We start from the raw sequence: 25,000 nt of genomic DNA, 5'->3' as shown, positions 1-25,000 counted from the left end.
AGCATGCGCTCTACGATCGCCGCGGGAACGCGCCTAATTTAAATGATTCCCGCCCCCTACGGGATCATTTAAATTGCGCGCGCTTACGCCGGGCAATTTTAAAGAGCGCACACGCAATTTACGGAGCTACTGCTCCGTGAATCGCGGGTAGCGCAGTAAATTTGCGGGGGCGCAGGGCAAAAACGTTGCCCTGCGCCTCCGCAAAAAAAGCGCAAAGGTACCTGAATCCAGCCCATTGCTGGGAATGTTACTTCTTTCTGCAACTTTAAATATTATATAAATGTGTTATCACACATCTTACCACAAGATGGTGCTGTTGCATGAGAACAAATCCTGGCTATAATATCCCAGACTGAACCTTCTGTGGATTGGCTGCACCCAGCTCTGTATTTATAGGCATCAGTCCAGAAATAGTAAAAAAAAACCCTTATAGAGATAGGACTATCAATCAATATATTGTATAAGTTCAATCCAACATAGATATACACTATGGGCCAGATTCACATAGAATTGCCCTGGCGCAGCGTATCAGAGATACGCTACGCCGCCGTATCTTACCTGGCTCTAAGTCGAATCCAGGAAGATTTAGCGCCGTAAGTTACGGCGGCGTAGTGTATCTCTCGGCGCGTATTTCAAATTGGGTGGGTAGGGGGCGTGATTCATTTAAATGAAGCGCGTCCCCACACCGATTGAACTGCGCATGCAGATATATATCGATCTATATAGATATAAGGTTATATTTGTTTTCTTTCAGCGAAAGCTCTGGTATATTTTATATATATTGAGAAGTTGTTAATCTATATTGCCTGATAGTCATATCTCCAACAAAGAAAGTGTTTGTTTTAAATGATATGATAGGAACTTGTTTCTATTGAAGAAATTAGCTACAATATAATTTATGTATTTTATATACTTTACATGTATCTATAAACAAATATGTATATATAGATCTATCTATCTATCTAACTACCTATATCTATCTATATCTATCTATCTATATCTATCTATATATAGACTATGGGCCAGATCCACATAGAATTAGATCCGCGCAGCGTATCAGAGATACGCTACGCCGCCGTACCTTACCTGGCGGATCTTCGAATCTTCAAATAATTTGCGCTTTAAGTTACGGCGGCGTAGTGTATTTCTGGCGGCGGAATTTAAATCAGCGGGTTGGGGGCGTGATTCATTTAAATGAAGCGCGTCCCCGCGCGGATTGAACTGCGCATGCTCAGTTTTAAAATTTCCCGCCGTGCTTTGCGCGAAACGACGTCATTTTTTGAACTTAGACGCGAGTTACGTCCATCCCTATTCACGGACGACTTACGCAAAAAAAAAATTTCGAATTTTGACACGGGAACGACAGCCATACTTAACATAGCAAGTCTATCTATACGCCGCAAAATGCCAGCTTTAACTATACGCCGGAAAAAGCCGACTACAGACGACGGCCGCGCGTACGTTCGTGGATCGTCGTAAATCGCTAATTTGCATGCCCGACGCGGAAAACGACGCAAACTCCACCCAGCGGGCGCCAAAGTATTGCATCTAAGATCCGAAGGCGTACAAAGCCGTACGCCTGTCGGATCTTACCCAAATGCCGTCGTATCTTGGTTTGAGGATTCAAACTAAAGATACGACGCGGGAAATTTGAAAGTACGCCGGCGTATCAGTAGATACGCCGGCGTACTTGCTCTGTGGAATGGCCCTTTATATATATATATATATATAGAGAGAGAGAGAGAGAGAGGGAGAGATAGAGATATATCCATAGACATAGATATATCTATATATACATATTTGTTTATAGATACATGTAAAGTATATAAAATACATCAATTATATTGTAGCTAATTTCTTCAATAGAAACAAGTTCCTATCATATCATTTAAAACAAACACTTTCTTTGTTGGAGATATGACTATCAGGCAATATAGATTAACAACTTCTCAATATATATAAAATATACCAGAGCTTTCACTGAAAGAAAACAAATATAACCTTAGCACAAAAACACACAATATATTGTATAATTAAAACCACTTAAAAATGTCCTACAAAGCATATGTCACCTTTGTCTAATCTACGGATACATATAATAGTGTATATCTCAATCATAAATGACAGCGTTCCTTCATACGCTGTGCCTTATCGTCTGACATTTATTGATTATTATTAATGATCACAGACTCGCCTTATCTATTCATGGATAGGCAACACCTAGATTTTTGACAGCATGAAGCAAGTCTATAATCATTAATTCTTTTTTTTGTTTACAAACGATTTTTATTATGAAAAAGTCAAGGGGCTGGATTCAGGTACATTTGCCCTTTTTTTAGCGGAGGCGCAGGGCAACGTTTTTGCCCTGCGCCCCCGCAAATTTACTGCGCTGCCCTTGATTCACGGAGCAGTAGCTCCGTAAATTGCGTGGGCGCGCCGGCAAAATGCCCGGCGTAAGCGCGCGCAATTTAAATGATCCCGTAGGGGGCGGGAATCATTTAAATTAGGTGCGTTCCCGCGCCGATCGTAGAGCGCATGCTCCGTCGGGAAACTTTCCCGTCGTGCATTGCGGCAAATGACGTCGCAAGGACGTCATTTGCGTCTAAGTGAACGTGAATGGCGTCCAGTGCCATTCACGAATCACTTACGCAAACTACGTAAATTTGAAATTTCGCGACGCGGGAACGACGGGTATACGTAACATTGGCTGCCCCTGCTAATAGCAGGGGCAGCCTTACGCGAAAAACGCCGTACGGAAACAACGTAAACTGCGTACGCAGGGCTCGCGCAACGTTGTGAATCGGCGTTAGTATGCAATTTGCATACTATACGCTGAGCACAACGGGAACGTCACCTAGCGGCCATCGCAAGAATGCAGCCTAAGATATGCGGGCATAAGAGCCTTATGCCGCGCATATCTTAGGCTGCAGTCGGCGTAACGAGGTTCCTGAATCAGGAGCATTCGTTACGCCGGGGCAAGTAAGCAATTGCGCTGTGTAACTATGGTTACACAGGCGCAATTGCTTCTTGAATCCAGCCCAATGGCAATAGTGGTACAGGTATAATCATTAATTCTTAAAGGAGTTGTAAAGGAAATTTTTTTTTTTTTTGCTGAAATGACTGTTTACAGGATATAGAGACATAATAGTTAACTGATTCCTTTTAATGATTAAAAATAGATAAAAATCAATCATATAATGTACCTACAGTTTCAGTTTCGTTTTTGCATGTTGTTTCCTGCTTCTGTGATGTACAGAGACTCAGAGCCAATACAGGGCAGTGATGGTTTGTAAAACGAAACTGATTGGTGTTGAGGGGTTTTAGACACACTGGGCTAGATTCACATAGATTAGCGGATCTTTAGATCCGCGTAATCTATGTGATTTACGATCCGCCGGTGCACTTTTGCGAGGCTAGTGCTGTATTCACAAAGCACTTACCTCGAAACTTGCGCCGGCGGATCGTAACTCCCCCAGCGGAATGCAAATTCCGCGGCTAGGGGGAGTGTACAATTTAAATCAGGCGCGTTCCCGCGCCGATTTAACTGCGCATGCGCCGCCGGCAAAATTTCCCAGTGCGCATGCTCCAAATGACGTCGCTAGGACGTCATTGTTTTTGGCGGCTACGTAAATTCCGGCCATCCGTATTCCCGATCGACTTACGCAAACGATGTAAAAATTTGAGTCTCGGCGCGGGAACGACGGCCATACTTAACATTAGCTACCCCTCATATAGCAGGGGTAGCTATCCGCTGGAAAAAGCCGAATGCAAACGACTTAAAAAAAAAACGACGGGCGGGCGTTCGGACTTGAATCGGCGGTTCTCCTCATTTGCATATCCGACGCGTAAAAAACTGCGATGACACCTAGCGGCCGGCGGTAGATTGCAGCCTAAGATCCGACTGGTGTAAGTGACTTACACCAGTCGGATCTAAGGGAGATCTATGCGGAACTGATTCTTATGAATCAGTCGCATAGATCCGACCGTCGGATCTCAGAGATACGACGGCGGATCAGGAGATCCGCCGTCGTATCTCTTCAGGAATCTGGCCCACAGTAATCCCACCTCCTTGATTAGTGACCACAGAGAGAAAGCTCCCATGACTTTTTTCATCAGGAAACAGACAACCAGGAAGTGTTCAGAACAGAGAAGGATTAGAGCAAAAACGAACAATGAGGACATGAATTACGTCCATCCCGATTCACGGACGACTTACGCAAACAAAATTAAATTTTTAAAATTATACGCGGGAACGACGGCCATACTTAACATTGCGTACGCCACCAAATAGCAGCTTTAACTATACGCCGAAAAAAGCAGACTAGAGACGACGTAAAAGAATGCGACGGCCGCGCGTACGTTCGTGAATCGTCGGAAATAGCTAATTTGCATACTCGACGCGGAAAACGACGGGAACGCCACCCAGCGGACGCCGAAGTATTGCATCTTAGATCCGAAGGAGTACGAAGTCGTACGCCTGTCGGATCTAACCCAGATACCGTCGTATCTTGGTTTTGAGGATTCAAACCAAAGATACGACGCGGGAAATTTGAAAGTACGCCGGCGTATCAGTAGATACTCCGGCGTACTCTCCCTGTGGATCTGCCCCTATGTGTTTATTTCCAGGTTTTACCTCTAAATTCCTCTGTAACGTCAGGTAATCAGACAGGAGTTTGCTGGCTCGGTGGGCATGATTCGGACTTCCGTCCATCTTGGAGTTTAACTCTTTGATCGGAGAATGGAGTTTTGTCAATTCATCCAGGAGGATCTGCAGAGGAGCAAAATAAATCAATATCATAAAGGGGTGTGTGTAAGATACTCCTTATCTCCTGTCTGATCAATGTTTATAAACAATGTTACTTTGTATCTCTCTATCTCCCATCTGATTAATGTTTATAAACAATGGGCCAGATTCAGAGAAAAAGTACGCTGGAGTATCTGTTGATACTCCGGCATACTTTCAAATTTGCTGCGTCGTATCTTTATTTGTAATTCACAAACAAAGATACGACGGCTTTTGGCTAAGATCCGACAGGCGTACGGCTTCGGATCTTAGGATGCAATACTTCGGCGACCGCTGGGTGGAGTTTGCGACGTTTTCCGCGTCGGGTATGCAAATTAGCTGTTTACGGCGATCCACAAAGGTACGCGCATTCGTCGCATTCTCTTACGTCGTTGCTAGTCGGTTTTTCCCGTCGCAAACTTAAGCCTGCTATTTCATGGCTTCGATTTAGACCAGCCATGTTAAAGTATGGCCGTCGTTCCCGCGTCGAATTTCAATTTTTTTTTTGCGTAAGACGTCCGGGAATACGAAAGGACGTAACGCATGTCGCCGTTCAAAAAACACGTTAGGGCGCCGTAATTTCGCGCAAGGCACGGTGGGAAATTTCCTAACGGAGCAAGCGCAGAACGTTCGGCGCGGGAACGCGCCTAATTTAAATGGTACACGCCCCATTTGAATTAGGCGGGCTTGCGCCGGACGGCTTTACGCTACGCCGCCGCAAGTTTACACGCAAGTGCTTTGTGAATCAAGCACTTACGACGAAAACTTGCGGCGGAGTAACGTAAAGGGGATACGTTACGCCGCCGTAATTGTTAGTGAATCTGGCCCAATGTTACTTTGTATCTCTCTATCTCCCATCTGATCAATGTTTATAAACAATGTTACTTTGCATCTCTCTATCGCTACATCTGCTGTATTTATTCAGCAACTCCCAGCAGCCATGATTTGCTGGAAGGACACGAGAGGTATGAGAGGGACAGAAGGACAGAAGGACAGGACGTACTATACTCACCCTCTGTACTTCTAGAAATGAATGTACAGTATGTAGAAGGTCCAGCTGGTAAGAAAACCTACAACCTCTAACCCAGTGTAGGATCCAAAACCAACCCCATAGCACATCCACCACACCAGTGCAGCCTCATCAGTGCCCATCAGAGCAGCCCCATAAGTGCAGCATCAGAGCCCATCAGTGAAGAAGAAAAATTACTTATTTGCAAAATATATACCATTGTTTGTAGACTCTATAACGTCCCTGCAAAGCCATTAACCTCTTACTAACCGCCGCACGACTACTTAGGCAGATTGGCGTACAGGTACACGCCTTTAAATTCGCCGCGTGCCTCGCGAGTGCGCCCGCGGGTCTCGAGAACTCAATGTTCCCGTGAGTCCCGTGATGGGCAAGGGCAGAATGCCTTTGTAAACAAGGCATTCCCCTATTCTGCCTAGTGACACTATCACTGATGATCGTTCCCCGTGATCGGGAACTGTCATCAGTGACGTGTCACGTGTAGCCACGCCCCCTAACAGTAAGAATCACTCATTAGTACTGACTTAACCCCGGCAGCACCACCTAGTGGTTAACCCCTTCACTGCCAGTGTAATTTTTACAGTAATCAGAGCATTTTTATAGCACTGATCGCTGTAAAAATGACAATGGTCCCAAAAATGTGTCAAAAGTGTCCGATGTGTCGCCATAATGTCGCAGTCACGATAAAAATCGCTGATCGCTGCCATTACTAGTAAGAAAAAAATATTAATAAAAATGACATAAAACAGTCCCCTATTTTGTAGAAGCTATAATGTCGCGTACACACAACCGTTTTTCGGGTTGTAAAAAATGACGTTTTTAAGGGTCTAGAAAAAACAATGTTTTTTTCAACCCGATCATTAAAACGGCCTTGCCTACACACGATCGTGAACAAAAAAATACTCTAGCAAAGCGCGGTGACGTACAACACGTACGACGGCACTATAAAGGGGAAGTTCCATGCGGATGACGCCACCCTTTGGGCTGCTTTAGCTGATTCCGTGTTAGTAAAAGACGATTCGCGATTTTCTGTCTGTTACAGCGTGATGAATGTGATGAATGTGCTTACTCCATTACGAGCGCTAGTTTACCAGAACGAGCGCTCCCGTCTCATAACTTGCACGTTTTTTTCACGTCGTTAAAGCCCACACACAACCATTTTTTACGACGTAAAAAACGACAACGTTAAAAACGAGGTGAAAAAATAGAGCATGTTTGAAATTTTTAATACCCATTTTTTACATCGTGAAACACGCTCTGGAGCCCACACACGATCGTTTTTAATGACATTAAAAAAAAAACGTCATTTTTTACAACCCGAAAAACGGTTGTGTGTATGCGGCATTTCTTTTGCGCATACCAATCAATTAATGCTTATTGGGATTTTTTTAACCAAAAATATGTAGAAGAATACGTATCGGCCTAAACTGTGGGGGGAAAAAAATGTTATATATATTTTTTTGAGGATATTTATTATAGCAAAACGTAAAAAATATTGATTTTTTTTCAAAATTGTCGCTCTTTTTTTGTTTATAGTGCAAAAAAATTAAAATCGCAGAGGTGATCAAATGCCACCAAAATAAAGCTCTATTGTTGGGGAAAAAGGACGTAAATTTTGTTTGGGTGCAACGTCGCACAGCCGCGCAATTGTCAGTTAAAGCTAAGCAGGGCCGAATCGCAAAAAGTGGCCCGGTCTTTAACCACCAAAATGGTCCAGGGCTTAAGCGGTTAATATACATTTATTGAGATTTTTTTTTTTACCAAAGACAGAATTAATTTTGGCCTAAATTTGTGAAGAAATTCTTTTTTTTTTTTATTGGATACGTTTTTTAACAGAAAGTAGAAAATATGTATATTTTATTTTTCAAAATGTTCTGCCTTTTTTAATTTATATAGTAAAAAATAAAAAACCTGCAGCCTCTGTAGCTGTGCCTCTTTTCCGATGATATCCGGTTGCCTCTCGTTTTCTTTGGCAAATTTCACTCGCAGCGCCGACAGCTTCTGGTGTAGCAGCTTGTACGCCAAATCAAACTCCTCGCTCTGAGCGGCCAGACTCTGAAATAGAATGTGAAGTGAATACACCTTCCTCCTCTGCTAGGGTAAGAGGGATCTGTAGACTTTAGTTCCTGGGGCCCAATTCACACAACTTCCTTGTGAAAACGCGCGAGATGCCGCAATGGATATCACGGGTGTTGGTGCGATGTGATGTCACTCTTTCTCAATGGCACCCCAAAGCACCTTACTGATAGACGTGCATTACACGGAGTGATTCCCAGTCCATTGTGGTGCATTGGGCCCCCCTTCACTTCATTTCTTCTCTCTTTTCATTTCCTTTTTGTTTCTTTATTACTTATATTTCACTCATTGTTTTGTGATAACCAGGGCCCGGATTCAGAGAGCAATTGCGCCTGTGTAACCATAGTTACGCAGCGCAATTGCTGACTTGCGCTGGCGTTACGAATGCTCCTGATTCAGGAACATCGTAACGCCGACTGCAGCCTAAAATCTGCGTGGCATAAGGCTCTTATGCCACGCAGATTTTAGGCTGCATTCTTGCGATGGCCGCTAGGGGGCGCTCCCATTGTGCTCAGTGTATAGTATGCAAATTGCATACTAACACCGAATCACAATGTTGCACGAGCCCTGCGTACGCAAGTTACGTTGTTTCCGTACGGCGTGTTTAGCGTAAGGCTGCCCCTTCTAATAGTAGGGGCAGCCAATGCTAAAGGATACCCGTCGTTCCCACGGCGCGATATTTGAAATCTACGTCGTTTGCGTAAGTGATTCGTGAATGGCGCTGGACGCCATTCACGTTCACTTGGAAGCAAATGACGTCCTTGCGACGTCATTTGCCGCAATGCACGTCGGGAAAGTTTCCCGACGGAGCATGCGCTCTACGCTCGGCGCGGGAGCGCACCTAATTTAAATTATTCCCGCCCCCTACGGGATCATTTAAATTGCGTGCTCTAGCGCCGGGCAATTTTGCCGGCGCGCCCGCGCAATTCACGGAGCTTCTGCTCCGTGAATCAAGGGCAGCAGAGCAAATTTACGGGGGCGCAGGGCAAAATCGTTGCCCTGCGCCTCCGCAAAAAAAGCGCAAATCTCTTTGAATCGGGCCCTTGTGTTTTCACTAGGGTTGTCCCGATACCACTTTTTTGAGACTTTTTTTCCCAAGTACTCGCCGAAACCGATTACTGATACTTTTTTTTTAATGTCATGTGACAGTATTTTTTTTTTTTTTTACAATTTTTATTTTTTTAACAGTGTTTTCTTCTTTTTTTAGGGGGGGGGGCGGGTGAATTATCAGTGTTTTTTTTTTATTTACATTTTTATTATTTTTTTAAAAACATTTTATTTATTGCAATTTTGTTTTCTTTTTTTTATCAGCCCTGTTGGGGGGTCTTTGGTGAGATATCAGGGGTCTTAACAGACCCCTGACATCTCCCCTTTAGGACAGAGAAAGGGACTAAGGACACAGATTCCCCAGTCCCTTTCTCTGCAGCCTCAGCTAAAATGAATGGAGAGAAGCTCCTCTCCATTCATAAACGGAAGCATCGTAAACACAGGTTACGATGCTCAGTTATGTTAATGGACAGAGTCAGTGATCACTGACTCTGTTCATTCGGAAAAAGGTAGGAGCCGGATTTAGCGGCTCCTACCTCCGCTCTCCATCCTGACAGATCAAGGGTGAGAGCAGCGCAGTGGGGGGAGAGCAGCACGGAGCACGGAGGAGGGAGAGCAGCACGGAGCACAGAGGGGGGAGAGCAGCACGGAGCACAGGGGGGGAAAGCAGCACGGAGCACAGAGGGGGAGAGCAGCACGGAGCACAGAGGGGGGAGGCACGGAGCACAGAGGGGGGAGGCACGGAGCACAGAGGGGGAGAGCAGCACGGAGCATGGAGGGGGAGAGCAGCACGGAGCACAGAGGGGGAGAGCAGCACGGAGCACAGAGGGGGAGAGCAGCACGGAGCACAGAGGGGGAGAGCAGCACGGAGCACAGAGGGGGAGAGCAGCATGGAGGGGGGAGAGCAGCACGGAGCACAGAGGGGGAGAGGAGCACGGAGGGGGGAGAGCAGCACGGAGCACGGCGGGGGGAGAGCAGCACAAAGGTGTGAGAGCAGCACGGAGCACAGAGGGGGGAGAGCAGCACGGAGTATGGAGGGGGAGAGCAGCATGGAGCACGGCGGGGGGAGAGCAGCACAAAGGTGTGAGAGCAGCACGGAGCACAGAGGGGGGAGAGCAGCACGGAGTATGGAGGGGGAGAGCAGCATGGAGCATGGAGGGGGAGAGCAGCACAGAGCACAGAGGGGGGAGAGCAGCACGGAGCATGGAGGGGGGAGAGCAGCACGGAGCATGGAGGGGGGAGAGCAGCACGGAGCATGGAGGGGGGACAGCAGCATGGCGGGGGACAGCACTGAGGACAGAGGGGGTCAGCACGGAGGGGGACAGCACTGAGGACGGAGGGGGACAGCACAGAGGGGGACAGCACTGAGGACGGAGGGGTACAGCACAGAGGGGGACAGCACTGAGGACGGAGAACTGTGTCTCCTATGCTTCAGTTTGTGAATGAACAGGAAGCCTCTGTAGAGAGCTATTCCTGTCCATTCATTCTGTGCAGCTGAGGCTACAGAGATGGAGATGTAGAGCTGTGTCCTCAGTCTCCTTTCCCTGTGTCAAAGTTGGAACACCAGAGGTCTGTTATTTCACAAACGCCCCAGAACACAAAATATTGTAATAAAAACAAAATAAAAAACAAAACTACTGCCAGTTTGGCAGTTTATAGAAGAGACAAAACATAAAGGTCCGCCCACATCTGGCTGATCACAAAGATCAACACAAAAAAAAAGTGTGATCTGTTGCTTTAAAAAAAAAAATGCTTTACTTCCGCCATAGACAGGAAGTGACGTCATGACATTGAGCAGGTTCTCCAAGATCATAGAGACAAGCAGAGACAATCTGGTCTCTGTCCACCTCTATGGCCAGCCATGTAACCAGTCCGAATCATTTCTTGGGCGCGCCGGAAAAAACTGTAAGCCCCAGAAACACCGGCGAGCCCCTCCCGCTGCTTCTGAAAGTGATCAAGCGGCTAATTAGCCACTTGGACTTCTTTCATGAGAAAACAAATCGCTGGCTGCAGAAAAATAAAAAATAACAGGTTATGGCTTTAACCATAACCCCAGTAAACCACATGCAAACTGCAATGTTTAAACAGGCATTGCGGCCGGCAAGTGGATATATAAATATACAGTATATCCATTCCTGCTCCTATTTAGGTGAAAAGCGTCAGTCTGAAATCTCTGGTGGGAACTCTTTGCTTTTTTTGCCCAGAACAATAAAGTTGACAGTGTTTTAACCACTTTCCCTGGGTCGCCATCATATAACACCAATGATGAGGCATTATTCCTCCCACTGACACCAATGATGGGACACTATTCCTCCCACTGACACCAATGATGGGGAACTATTCCTCCCACATACACCAATGATGGGGCACTATTCCTTCCACTGACACCAATGATGGGGTAGTATTCCTCCCACTGACACCAATAATGGGACACTATTCCTCCCACTGACACCAATGATGGGGCACTATTCCTCCCACTGACACCAATGATGGGACACTATTCCTCCCACTGACACCAATGATGGGGCACTATTCCTTCCACTGACACCAATGATGGGGCACAATTCCTTCCACTGGCACCAATGATGGGGCACAATTCCTTCCACTGACACCAATGATGGGGCACTATTCCTTCCACTGACACCAATGATGTAATTTTTTTCCTATGGCATTTTCTACTCCTACTGGCCACAGTCCGGCCCCCCTAAAGTTTCAAGGGCAGTAAACATCTTACCTGCAGTTGACTCCTCCTCTCCAAAAGATGGTGGTGTAGCGCCTCTCTCTCCGTCTCGGCTGCGGCGACGTCTCTCAGGAGCAGTTTGGTTCTGTCATCGCCCAGCACGCTGTGCATACCGTCCTTCTTCACCACCAGGGATGCCAGGCTTTCTTTAATCATGCTACTCTCCTCCAGAAGTTTCTAAAAAAAGAAATAAAAAATTATTATTATTATTATTATTATTATTCTTAGGTCTCAAAAAAGAGGAAATGAAAATGTTTTCCTCGAAAGTATTTTTTTTAAGAAACCAACACGCCCTGCTGTGATCAGCCAGAAGTGGGCGGACCTTTATCTCATGGTTGTACTAACCATGAGATCAAAATCCCTGCGGAATTCCGTCCGCGGTGACGTGTCGCGCCGTCGCCGCGATGATGACGCGGCGACGTGCGCGACGCTGTCATATAAGGAATTCCACGCATGCGTCGAATCATTACGACGCATGCGAGGGATGGAATCGGACGGATTGATCCGGTGAGTCTGTACAGACCAGCGGATCAATCCGTTGGACTGGATTCCAGCGGATCGATTTCTTAGCATGTCAAGAAATTTTGATCCGCTGGAAATCCATCCCCGGGGACAAAAATCCGCGGAAACAGATCCGCTGGATCGTACACACCAGGGGATCTATCCGCTGGAACCGGTCCGCGGATCAATTCCAGCGGATCGATCCTCTCGTGTGTACGGGGCCTTAGTGGATCAAACCCCCCCCCCCCCCCAAGGCATCCTTGACACACCTCAATGCGGTCCAGGGCGTCGGGATTACCAGATCCATTGTTGGCTGCAACAGTGGTGGAGTCCAGGACGCTCTCGGCGATCGGTTTCCAGTAGAGGAATTCCCGCAGAGGGTTCTGGAACAATTGCCGCAGCTCAGATTCTGTGTCGGTGCTGAGCTTGAACGCTTTGCTTTTTGCCCTGTGGGAATAAAATTGTGGGGGGGGGGGGGGGGGGAAATAAAACAACACCTTTTATTAATAGTTTATTATTTCTAGTAATTATTACACAAAAGAAAATAAACAGCATAAACTATGAGGCCGCGTACACACGGTCGAACATGTCCGCTGAAACTGGTCAGCGTCTAATATGCTAATGAGCTAGATACGCCGATTCACGAACGTACGTGCACCCGGCGTAGCAAGATACGTTGTTTACGTAAGACATACTCCGGCGTAAAGTTACCCCTCATAAAGCAGGGGTAAGTCATGTTAGGTATGGACGTCGGAAACGTCAGAACAGCGTCGTATTTTACGTCGTTTGCGTAAGTTGTCCGTGAATGGGGCTGGACGTAAGTTACGTTCACGTTCACTAGGCATTGAGCGGACGTAATTTAATTTGAAAATTCGACGTGATACTGAGCATGCGCGCGCATGTGCCGTTCGAAAAAAGCGTCATTTACGTGGGGTCATGATTAGTTTACATTTGATTTAGGCGCGCTTACGCCGGCAAAATTACGCTACGCCGCCGTAACTTTAGACGCAAGTGCTTTGTGAATACAGCACTTGCCTCTCTAAGTTGCGGCGGCGTAGCGTACTACGATACGCTACGCCCGCCTACATTTACGCCGCTGACTGTGAATCTGGCCCTTAGATTAAAAATACAGGGCCAGATTCAGAGAAGAAGTACGCCGGAGTATCTGCTGATACTCCGGCGTACTTTCAAATTTGCCACGTCGTATCTTTATTTGTAATTCACAAACAAAGATACGATGGCATTTGGCTAAGATCCGACAGGCGTACGGCTTCGTACGCCTTCGGATCTTAGGATGCAACACTTCGGCGCCCGCTGGGTGGAGATCGCGTCGTTTTCCGCGTCGGGTATGCTAATTAGCTGTTTACGGCGATCCACGAAGGTACACGCGTTCGTCGCATTCTCTTACGCCGTCGCTAGTCGGCTTTTCGCGTCGCAAAGTTATGGCTGCTATTTAGGTGGTGTAACAATAGACAGCGCATGTTAAAGTATGCCCGTCGTTCCCGCGTCGAATTTCAATTTTTTTTTTTTTTTTTGCGTAAGACGTCCGGGAATACGAAAGTACGTTACGCACGTCGCCGTTCAAAAAACACGTTGGGGCGCCGCAATTTCACGCAAAGCACGGCGGCAAATTTCCAAACGGAGCATGCGCAGAACGTTCGGCGCTGGAACGCGCCTAATTTAAATGGTACACGCCCCATTTGAATTAGGCGGGCTTGCGCCGGACGGCTTTACGCTACGCCGCCGAAAGTTTACACGCAAGTGCTTTGTGAATCAAGCACTTACGCTGGAAACTTGCGTCGGCGTAACGTAAACGGGATACTATACGCCGACGCAAATCTACATGAATCTGGCCGGAATGTGTAAAAGTATTAGGAAACAAAACAAAAAAAAGTCATGTAAATATTATTTGTTAATATAATATAAACAAAACAAAGCCAAAAAATCAGGAAAATAACAGTTGAAGAGAGAAGAAGAAGGAAATTCCGTGAAATTTGGTGAAGAAGTTTTAAGAAAATATCCTTTCTCATGTTTTTTCCTAAGTCCACTTACCGTTGGTACTCGCGCATCGCTGCAATGACGCTGTCAGACAGAGGTTGGATGTCCTTGGAGAATTTGAAGAGGTCCTTCAACTGCACTTTAACTCTTTCCGCCTTGGCCTCTAACCCCCCCAGGGCCGACTTAGTGACCTGAGGATGAATACGAGGTTAGTGTCATATCATTTGGTCATTTCAAGGAGCTCATTGCCTGTCCAAAAGTTCCCCCCCTTTCCACCCGCCCCAGCATCCCTTAAAAAAGTTGTGAGCACCCAGGGGGGGCAGGAAAGATTAGCAAACATGTGATTGGCTGTCACAGTGGTCACATGATGGAGAACCGGTCCCACCAGCTACCTAGAAACGTATAAGTGCGGCGTGTGGGTGTTGAAGCTCTCTCTTTTCCTGCCACACATACGGTGGAGAAAATTATTATTTGATCCCCTGCAGATTGTGTAAGTTTGTCCACTTAGGCCCCTTTCACACTGGGGCGGGATGTGCGGTGGCGGTACAGCGCCGCTATTTTTAGCGCCGCTATACCGTCTGAGTTGCCGCGGAATTCGGCCGCTAGCGGTGTGGTATTAACCCCTGCTAACGGCCAAAAAAAGGGTTAATACTGTCCGCAATGCGCCTCTGCAGAGACGCATTGTCGGTGGTATTACCGCGGTTTACCATTGCTTTCAATAGGAATAGTTAAACCAATGAGAAGGGTCTGATGGGCCGTTTTCATCGGTCAAAACCGATCGTGTGTGGGCGCCATCAGTTATTTAACCGTCGGGTAAAAAAAAAGCCAAACTGTTTTAAATTTAACCAATAGAATTCCTAACCGATAGAACAAAACCGATCGTTAGTAGGCACAACCATCGGTTAAAAATCCACGCATGCTCAGAATCAAGTCGACGCATGCTCGGAAGCATTAAACTTCGTTTTTTTCAGCACGTCGTTGTGTTTTACGTCACCGCGTTCTGACCCGCTCGTTTTTTTAACTGATGGTGTGTAGGCGCGACTGACCATCAGTCAGCTTCATCGGCCTGTGAAAAAATAAATACATGAAGTGCCAAATATAAATGATTAACACGTTCAGTAAATAATCTTTTTTTTTTTTTTTTTTTTGTGAATTGACGACTTTTGAGCTAAATTTGCATTTTAAGGCAGAAAAATGTTCTCAGTATTCACTCTCCTGATCTCAGAGGGTTTTCTGGGCTCAGCACATTTCTGGACTTTACTTGTGCAGATTTCTTATCTAATCTTTTATTACCAGAATGGTTGTAGACATGTCATTGAGAGTGTGGGGAGGATCTGGAAAGCGCACTGGAAGTTTTCTTTGAACCTCCGACCCCTCCCCGCCTTATCCAGAAATAAATACAGCCTTGGGTTTTAGCTCTGGGAGTCATGCCTGTGGCTGTCAAAGTTGTGCAATTCCCCATAAGACTTGTAGTCCCACAACAGAAAGATACAGATACAATAGAGTGACGGAGATGATAGAGGTACAATAGAGTGTTGGAGATGATAGAGAGATACAATAGAGTGTTGGAGATGATAGAGATACAATAGAGTGTCAGGCCCCGTACACACGACAGAGAAACTCGACGTGCCAAGCACGTCGAGTTCAGGGATGAAGCCGCCGAGAAGCTCGGCGGGGCGCCTTCTCCCATAGAACAACGAGAAAATAGAGAACATGTTCTCTATTTTCTCGTCGAGCTCCTCGGCGGCTCCATCGAGCCAAAACTGTACAGACGACAGAGTTTCTCGGCAGAATCCGGGTTTTGACCGAGTTTCTCGGTGAATTCTGCCGAGAAACTCTGTCGTGTGTACGGGGCCTCAGAGATGATAGAGGTACAATAGAGTGTTGGAGATGATAGAGAGATACAATAGAGTGACGGAGATGATAGAGAGATACAATAGAGTGTTGGAGATGATAGAGATACAATAGAGTGTTGGAGATGATAGACATACAATAGAGTGTCAGAGATGATAGAGATACAATAGAGTGTCGGAGATGATAGAGAGATACAATAGAGTGTTGGAGATGATAGAGATACAATAGAGTGTAGGATATAAAATCGGGACTGCCAGCAGGAGTGAAATCGTGCCAAATCAGCTAAAATCGCACAGCTTCACTCCCGCAGCCCAGTGTGAACCAGGGCTGAAGGAGATTATAGACATACAATAGAGTGTTGGAGACGATAGAGGGATACAATAGAGTGACGGAGATGATAGAGATACAATAGAGTGTTGGAGATGGTACAGATGCAATAGAGTGTTGGAGATGGTAGAGATACAATAGAGTGTTGGAGATGGTAGAGATACAATAGAGTGTTGGAGATGGTAGAGATACAATAGAGTGTTGGAGATGGTAGAGATACAATAGAGTGTTGGAGATGGTAGGGATACAATAGAGTGTTGGAGATGGTAGAGATACAATAGAGTGTTGGAGATGGTAGAGATACAATAGAGTGTTGGAGATGGTAGAGATACAATAGAGTGTTGGAGATGGTAGAGATACAATAGAGTGTTGGAGATGGTAGAGATACAATAGAGTGTTGGAGATGGTAGAGATAGAATAGAGTGTTGGAGATGGTAGAGATACAATAGAGTGTTGGAGATGGTAGAGATACAATAGAGTGTTGGAGATGGTAGAGATACAATAGAGTGTTGGAGATGGTAGAGATACAATAGAGTGTTGGAGATGGTAGGGATACAATAGAGTGTTGGAGATGGTAGAGATACAATAGAGTGTTGGAGATGGTAGAGATACAATAGAGTGTTGGAGATGGTAGAGATACAATAGTGTTGGAGATGGTAGAGATACAATAGAGTGTTGGAGATGGTAGAGATACAATAGAGTGTTGGAGATGGTAGAGATACAATAGAGTGTTGGAGATGGTAGAGAGATACTATAGACTAGAGTAGTGGTTCTCAACCATTCTAGTGCCGTGACCCCTTGATAAAAATGTCCCAAGTTGTAGGGACCCCTAACAGTAAACTTATTTTCGTAGTCGGCACCCAAGGTCCCTATGCTGGACCTGCAATAAAATTACCTTTACTGTGGTAATGTCATTGGTGTGCAGCCCCAGGGCTGCTGTTAAAAATCACAGGGCCCCGTGCAGCCTACCCGACAGAGCCCCCCCCCCCCCAAATCTCAAACAACACTTTCACTAACAATTCAGCAGTTTAAAGCTGGCTGGAGGGAGAGGAGGAGAAGCCGACTTTCAACTGCTACAGTGAGAGCCATACAGGGGATCAGTTCCAGTAATTGCCCTCCCACTAGACCGATCACTATCGCTGCCAACATCTGATTTCTCCTGTTGCCGGGGCCCCCCTGCTGGCCCGGGCCCTGTACAAGAGGTACAGTGGTACCCCCTTATTGGCAGCCCTGTGCAGCCCATTATTCTTTTGATACTCAGTGGATTGAGCGAGGAGCGTGGAAAAGAACCCACGACTTTTGGGGACTGTGTAGTAGAGGATGCAGGCACTTGTGGTGGGGTTATCTTCAACATTCTCTTCTAACCAATGTTGACTGCACTTGCAATACTAAGCACTGAGTATGATGGCACAACCAGCCTGATTGACTGTGGGAAAGGGCAAGAGGGCAGGAGGGGCAGGTATAGGACAGGAGGGGCAAGTAAAGGACAGGATTGGCATTCACGCAAGGTGGCACATGGATACCACCCAACAGTCATTAGGAACTGAACGTGACAACAACTCTTCTGCTCCCAAATGCCATGAATGCCCAACGCAATCCAGACCAATGAGAAATGGTTTACTCTTCTCCAGTGGCCAACAAGACTTACGTTGAGTGTTTTCCAAAGCGCTATGAGTTCCTCTTCACTCTTCACCTTCTCTCCGCACTCCAGGCTCTCCTCCAGCCTCTGCACGGCCTTCCTGAACTCGTTGATGTTGGCCTCCAGTTGATGGGCCAGTTGGGAGAAGGCGTTCTCTGAGTTGTAGGTCTTCAGAAATCCCTCTTCTTCTTCGTCATTCATGATCTTCAGTTCGGTCAAAGTCCGGCGCAGCTCTTCCAGCTCTCTGGAAATCTTTTCCGCACCCAGGGGTGATGTGTCCTTAATGACTTCCGCCGACTTCTCCTCCAGAACTTCTAACTGTTTCTTGCCAATCTCGACATCTTGCCCGATTTCCTGCAACAGGGAAAAGACATGAACCCATCTATGGCATAATGTAGGAAAATCCATACAAATATTAATGGCTATAAATACAAAACCAATATGCCCTAATTGGGGGGGGGGGTGTGTGTCTAGCAGAACTCCCAGGATGCCGTGCTCCTGTAGGATAATTTCTGCCACCTTGTGGGATCAGTGATGGCTTGCAGGGCTCTTGGCTGGTGCTACTAATAGACTTTGACAAGCCGTGTTCCCTGCCCCACCCTCCCCTATCCTGGATGAGGTGTGTATTGTGTGTTGTAAACTCTATACACACCCTTCTGACTGACAAAACAAATGTCTAAGGACATTCCAGAGGTGACAGGGCAGAAAAATTGGGCACCCTTCCCCGAAATGACTGGAGACATGTCATCATTACTACCGGGGCATAGCTGTAACCATAGTCGTTGCAATGGGGCCCAAGTGGTTAAAAGGTTGCCTTGAATTTGACTCCCAACCAATGAAAATGCTGAACTGACACGTTTTGGGTTTGACACTCACCTGCAGCATGTTCAGTCTGGTCTCTGTGGATTCTGACGCTGACCCGATACAGCACTTCAACTTCTCTATGACCCCGTTCAGCCAGGACTTGAAGAGGTTGACTTCCTTCTCATAGGCTTCATGATCTCTCCAGATCTTCTCCAGATGCTTCGTCCTCTCCTAGAACGGCCAAACAAAGCAATCGGTGAAAATGTGCGCATGCAGAAAATGGGGTCAGAGGTCATTATAGTAATATTCTTGGTGACCTTTTATCAGCTGCCAGCCTGCAGCAATTATTCCTTTACTAATCACTATGAAGGTCCACTATGGCCTTTATTTAAAGTGAACCTGTCATCACCATAACCTTTGTACACCGACCGATGGTATGGATTTTAAGGGGAATCTTTATCCCTTATCCGAGCAATCAAGCCTGGCAGGCCAGCAAAGGGGGGGGGGGACACACAAGCGGGTGCCCCTTCGTAACTATACCAGGCCGCGGTTCTTCTACACACAGATCTGAATGATTTAGATAGGGGACACCCCCCCTCCAAGGGACAGCCCCCTCCCTCCAAGGGACAGCCCTCCTCCCTCCAAGGGACAGACCCCCGCCCTCCAAGGGACAGACCCCCGCCCTCCAAGGGGCAGCCCCCCTCCCTCCAAGGGACAGCCCCCCTCCAAGGGACAGGCCCCCCTCCCTACAAGGGACAGGCCCCCCTCCCTACACCCCTCCCTACAAGGGACATGCCCCCCTACAAGGCACAGGCCCCCCTCCCTACACCCCTCCCTACAAGGGACATGCCCCCCTACAAGGCACAGGCCCCTCTCCCTACAAGGGACAGGCCCCCCTCCCTACACCCCTCCCTACAAGGGACATGCCCCCCTCCAAGGAACAGACCCCCTTCCTCCAAGGGACAGACCCCCTTTCCAAGGGACAGACCCCCCTTCCAAGGGGCAGCCCCCTCACTCCAAGGGACAGCCCCCTTCCATGAAACAGCCCCCCTCCCCCAAAAGGACAGACCCCCCTCCAAGGGACAGCCCCCCTTCCAAGGGACAGCCCCTCCCTCCAAGGGACAGACCCCCCTTCCAAGGGACAGACCCCCCCTTCCAAGGGACAGCCCCCTCCCTCCAAGGGACAGACCCCCCCTTCCAAGGGACAGACCCCCCCTTCCAAGGGACAGCCCCTATTCCTCCAAGGGACAGACCCCTTCCCTCCAAGGGACAGCCCTTCCTTCCACCTCCATTTGCAGAGATGGCAACACCTTAACGAAGTACTAGCATGAGAAATAATGTATTTTTTTCATGGTAAGTGCACAGGACCCCCCCACAATGCCTTCATCTGCTTTGATCTCCAGAAAGACAACACCATCTTTATTCAGGTATCATCCAGGGTCACCATCTACTTTCTGGACTGAGATGTCGGCTCAGAGATGACGGAGTCATGTCAATCCTTGTGCCTGTGTAGTTCTTGGCTGTGCTCACAAATGTCCGACACGGATCAGAGGAGTGCCCCTTTAAATCTGTCTGGAGTTCCACTTTATTGGGAAATCATGAGATCTGATTGGAGAGAATCTTTTGTATCTGAAGGGAACCTTTCTCAGAGTTCATTGTTCCTCACACAACGAGACCTGCGGCTTGGCAGTACACGGCGGGACAATGAACACGATCTTCCCTGAAAGGCACTAAACTAAATCCAAACAGACAGGACGCTGTGCAAACAGGCTAGACAGAAGCTTGAACCGCGGCCAAAGCAAAGCATTTCCCTGGTAGAGTTCCAGAGAGTTGTAAATGGAGGAGCAGGTGCCGACTCCCGGGGGAGGGGGATGTGAGTCAACCGGCAAGAACGCGGCTCAGGTGATGAAGAGAGCAGACGCTGATAATGGGGGGGTCATTAGAGTGTGAGCCATGCGGGGTTCTCAGCACTGTACAGATCTGATACATTGTGCTTTCCGACATGGAGCTTTCACTTCCTGTAAGGATATTATTATATTTGTCAGCTGACTGTACGGCCTTCCCACTGTTACCAATTTTATTTTATTGTAGTTCTTTATCTTATTGTTTTTTATTTTAGTTCTTTATTTATGCCATTTTATTTCTTTTATTTTAGTTCTTTATTTATGCCATTTTATTTAATTTTAGATCTTTATTTATGTTATGGTATGGTATATTATTTTATTTTAGTTCTTTATTTATGTTATTGTATTTGAATTTATGCTATTTTATTTTATTTGAATTTCTGTATTTATGTTATTGTATTTTATTGTATTTTAGTTCTTTATGCTGTTGTATTTTAATTTATACTATTTTATTTTATTTGAATTTCTGTATTTATGTTATTGTATTTTAGTTCTTTATGCTGTTGTATTTTTTATTTCTCTCTATATTTTATTTTATTTCTTTATTCATGTTATTGTATTTTAGCTATTTATGCTGCTGTATTTTTTTATTTCTCTCTTTATTTTATTTTTTATTTATGTTATTGTTTTTTGTTTGTTGTTCTTTATGCTGTTGTATTTTTTTTATTTCTCTATTTATTTTTTCATGCTGTTTAATTTAATTTTAGTTCTTTATTTAAGGTATTGCATTCTCTTTCTATTTTATTTTAGTTCTTTATTTATGCTATTTTATTTTATTTTTTTATTTATGCTATTTTATTTCTATTATTTCAGTTCTTTATTTATGCAATTTTATTTTATTTTAGTTCTTTATTTATGCAATTTAATTTTATTTTATTTCTTTATTTATGTTATGGAATATTATTTTATGTTAGTTCTTTATATTATAGTATATTATTTTATTTTATTTCTTTATTTATGTTATTGTATTTTAATTATTTTAGTTCTCTATTTATGCCATTTTATTTTATTTGAATTTCTGTATTTATGTTATTGTTTTTTTTTTTTTTTTGTTCTTTATGCTCTTGTATTTTTTTTTATGCCTCTCTTTATTTTATTTCTTTATTTATTTATGCTGTTTAATTTAATTTGAATTCTTTATTTATGGTATTGTATTTTTTTTTATCTACTTTGGCTCTTTATTTATGCTAAAAATGTATGCAATAAAACGTATACTTTTTACTTACATTTTTTTTTTTAGTTCTGTATGTATGCTGTTGTACTTTTTTTTTATTATTTATTTATGTTATTGTATTCTTTGTTTTATGTTGTCATATTTTATAATTTTTCTTTCCAAAACAAGAAATTCACAAAAATAATGGTACAACCTTTGTGCTCCTAATATTGTCGGCTGCTATGCGTGGTTTGTTGATATCAGAGGCCCAGATTCAGGTAGCAATTGCGCCTGCGTAACCATAGTTACGCAGCGCAATTGCTGACTTGCGCCGGCGTAACGAGTTCTCCTGATTCAGAGAACTCGTTACGCCGACTGCAGCCTAAAATCTGCGTGGCATAAGGCTCTTATGCCACGCAGATTTTAGGCTGCATTCTAGCGATGACAGCTAGGGGGCGCTCCCATTGTGGCCTGTGTATAGTATGCAAATTGCATACTAACACCGATTGACAACGTTGCGCGAGCCCTGCGTACACAAATTACATAGTTTGCGTACGTCGGGTTTCGCGTAAGGTTACGCATCCTAATAGCAGGCGCAGCCAATGCTATAGGATACACACGTTCCCGCGTTGCGATATTTAAAATCTACGTCGTTTGCGTAAGTGAATCGTGAATGGCGCTGGACGCCATTCACGTTCACTTTGAAGCAAATGACGTCCTTGCGACGTCATTTGCCGCAATGCACGTCGGGAAAGTTTCCCGACGGAGCATTCGGTTTACGATCGGCGCGGGAACGCGCCTAATTTAAATGATTCCCGCCCCCGGCGGGATCATTTACATTGCGCGCGCTTACACCGGGCAATTTTGCCGGTGCTCCCTCGCAATTTACGGAGCTACTGCTCCGTGAATCTAGGGCAGCGCAAAATATTTGCGTGGGCGCAGGGCAAAATCGTTGCCCTGTGCCTCAGCAAATAAAGCGCAAGTGGTACCTGACCTGGGCCAGAGTCATCGGAGGTAATGATTAACCCCTTGCCACTCGAGTAACGCATTATTGCGGCAGCAAACAGGGTGGACTGTAACGCCCCCACGTGGCCGTACATATGCACCCACGGGCAGCAGAGCCTTCTGTTGTGCTCCCAACACAGTGACCAAACTGCCTAAAGACAGCATTCGGTCTCTGCCAATGATCGATAGCCAGTGGGATTGGCACTCAATCATCTGAGCACTGTGACAGCCAATCACAGTGGTTATGTGATCAGTCGTTCCTTCAGATCCCTGTTATAAATACGCCATTAAAGGGGACACGGGGACTGGGCAGGAAGAGGTTAAGGGGTCTATTTATGAAAAAAAATAATTCACATAGCCATCCATCCAGCCAATCTCCAAATACTTCCAGTAAGTGGGCAAAAACAAACGTTCTTTAGGCAATTCTCTCTGATGTTAAAGTATTGGCAGACGTAAAATACCGCATTATGGCCACTAGATGGCGCTGACGAACATAGGAAATACATACACATTTGTATCAAGAGATGCAATATAATAATTCTAGAGAACCCTAGAGGGAATTATCAAAACAAATGTACCACATTCCAGAAAGGCCCCACCTTTTATCTTTAGAAAGCTGTCATTAAATTCCAGGCTCGTTCATTTCCCCAGTCTGGGATGATGTCATCAGTCTGCTGCAGACAGGAAGAAGCATTTCCTCAGTCCCCCCCCCCCCCCCCCCAAAGAACAGACTGCAACATTGTAACTTTGTAGCAAGTCAGAAAGTGAGAGGCTGCAGCAGGGGGCTGATCTGTGTCAGTCTGTTAGACGTTTGTGAACACAGCCACAGACACCAAGGTTTACTCTGAACCGGGCACCTCGATCCAGAAACTAGATGGTGACCATGGATGATGCCTGAAACAAAGATGGCGCCACCCTTCTGCAGAGAAAAGCAGATGAGTACTGTGATCAGAGTGGGAGGTAGAAAAGCCTGTCTCCTGCCAGCAGCTGCAGCAAAGGACCCTAGCTGTTTGGAAACAGCGGTCTCTCTCCTGAGCTCCAACATGCCCCCTTGAGCTGTTTGGAAACAGCGGTCTCTCTCCTGAGCTCCAACATGCCCCCTGCTGAGTCAGATCTACAGCTCTGCATTCAGCAATGCTCATGCCCTTTCCTGATTGGAGAGCTCTGACTATGACTCAGCATGGGCCGTGCTGGATCTCTGCAGAGAGACCACTGCTTCCTCACAAAAAGCCCTTCCCCCACCTTTGGCAATATTTGGTATTTTCCGGGCCACTGACCTGAGTTTTCTTCTTGATCTGCTTGTACTCGCTCACCATGGCGCTCTGTACCGCCTCGTCCACGCTGGGGTCACCGATGCGGTTGTACAGCGAGGAAGCCTCCTCCAGCAGCCGGTCCAGCAGTTTGGAATGGTTGATGACGTCTCTCAGGAGGACCTGGGCCTGTTCGAACTGCCAACACTTCTCCTTCCGGCCCAGCTGCATCTCCATATCCGGCTCCAGCCTCAGCGTCATGTCATGGACCCAGGAGGCGAATTCGTCCCGCGCTCGGAGATACTCGTTCCAATGCAGCCACACCCACTCAATACGGCTGTAAACGCAGGAGAAACAGGCGTACCGTGAGACCGCTCTCTACAGTGTAAGATCGCATACAGGTCACAACACAATATCAATCGCAAACAAGATCTTCAGCTTTCTGGTAGACATGTGCAATTCGTTACGTATTTGTTTTTTTAACAAATTTGGGAAAAATCCGAATTAACGAAAACCCGTTTAACATTTTTTTTCCGAATATTCGTGAATTTGAATATTCGAAGATTCATAAATTCGAATATTCGAAAATTTGTAAATTCGAAAACTCGTAAATTAGAATTTTTGAAAATTTGTAAATTCGGAAGTTTGTAAATTCGACAATCCGAAAACCTGAAATTCGCGAAAATCTGAAATAATAACTAACTATTAAATTATAGGTATTGGAATTTCCTTTCAAATTTGGTTGTTAGTGAACGAAACAAATACAAATTTATCCAAAGTTACAAATTATCCAAAATAAAGAATGTCGCATCTAAATGAATGGAATGGAACAAATTAATAATAATAAATAACAATAATAATAATAATAAAAACTTTTTATTATTATTATTTA

At 45.6% G+C, this 25,000-nt stretch overlaps 1 protein-coding gene across 3 annotated transcripts in view; it reads right to left on the bottom strand.

Moving 5' to 3' along the window:
* SYNE3 (spectrin repeat containing nuclear envelope family member 3) overlaps positions 1-25,000 on the bottom strand; it is a 118,621-nt gene that overhangs the window by 39,471 nt on the left and 54,150 nt on the right. For all 3 annotated transcript variants that reach the window (XM_040333230.1, XM_040333231.1, XM_040333232.1), the window contains exons 4-11: positions 24,136-24,445; positions 18,869-19,027; positions 18,002-18,346; positions 14,227-14,363; positions 12,444-12,621; positions 11,668-11,850; positions 7,722-7,865; positions 4,634-4,768 (exon numbers count right to left, since the gene is read on the bottom strand). In XM_040333230.1, the coding sequence (XP_040189164.1) occupies positions 4,634-4,768; positions 7,722-7,865; positions 11,668-11,850; positions 12,444-12,621; positions 14,227-14,363; positions 18,002-18,346; positions 18,869-19,027; positions 24,136-24,445 (1,591 nt within the window). The remainder of the gene's footprint in view (positions 1-4,633; positions 4,769-7,721; positions 7,866-11,667; positions 11,851-12,443; positions 12,622-14,226; positions 14,364-18,001; positions 18,347-18,868; positions 19,028-24,135; positions 24,446-25,000) is intronic.

The sequence above is a fragment of the Rana temporaria genome, chromosome 13, assembly GCF_905171775.1.
Source record: "Rana temporaria chromosome 13, aRanTem1.1, whole genome shotgun sequence".
Classification (NCBI taxonomy): Eukaryota; Metazoa; Chordata; class Amphibia; order Anura; family Ranidae; genus Rana; species Rana temporaria.
The sequence above is the reverse complement of the archived record's forward strand: the minus strand, read 5'-3'. Positions and strand labels throughout refer to the sequence as shown.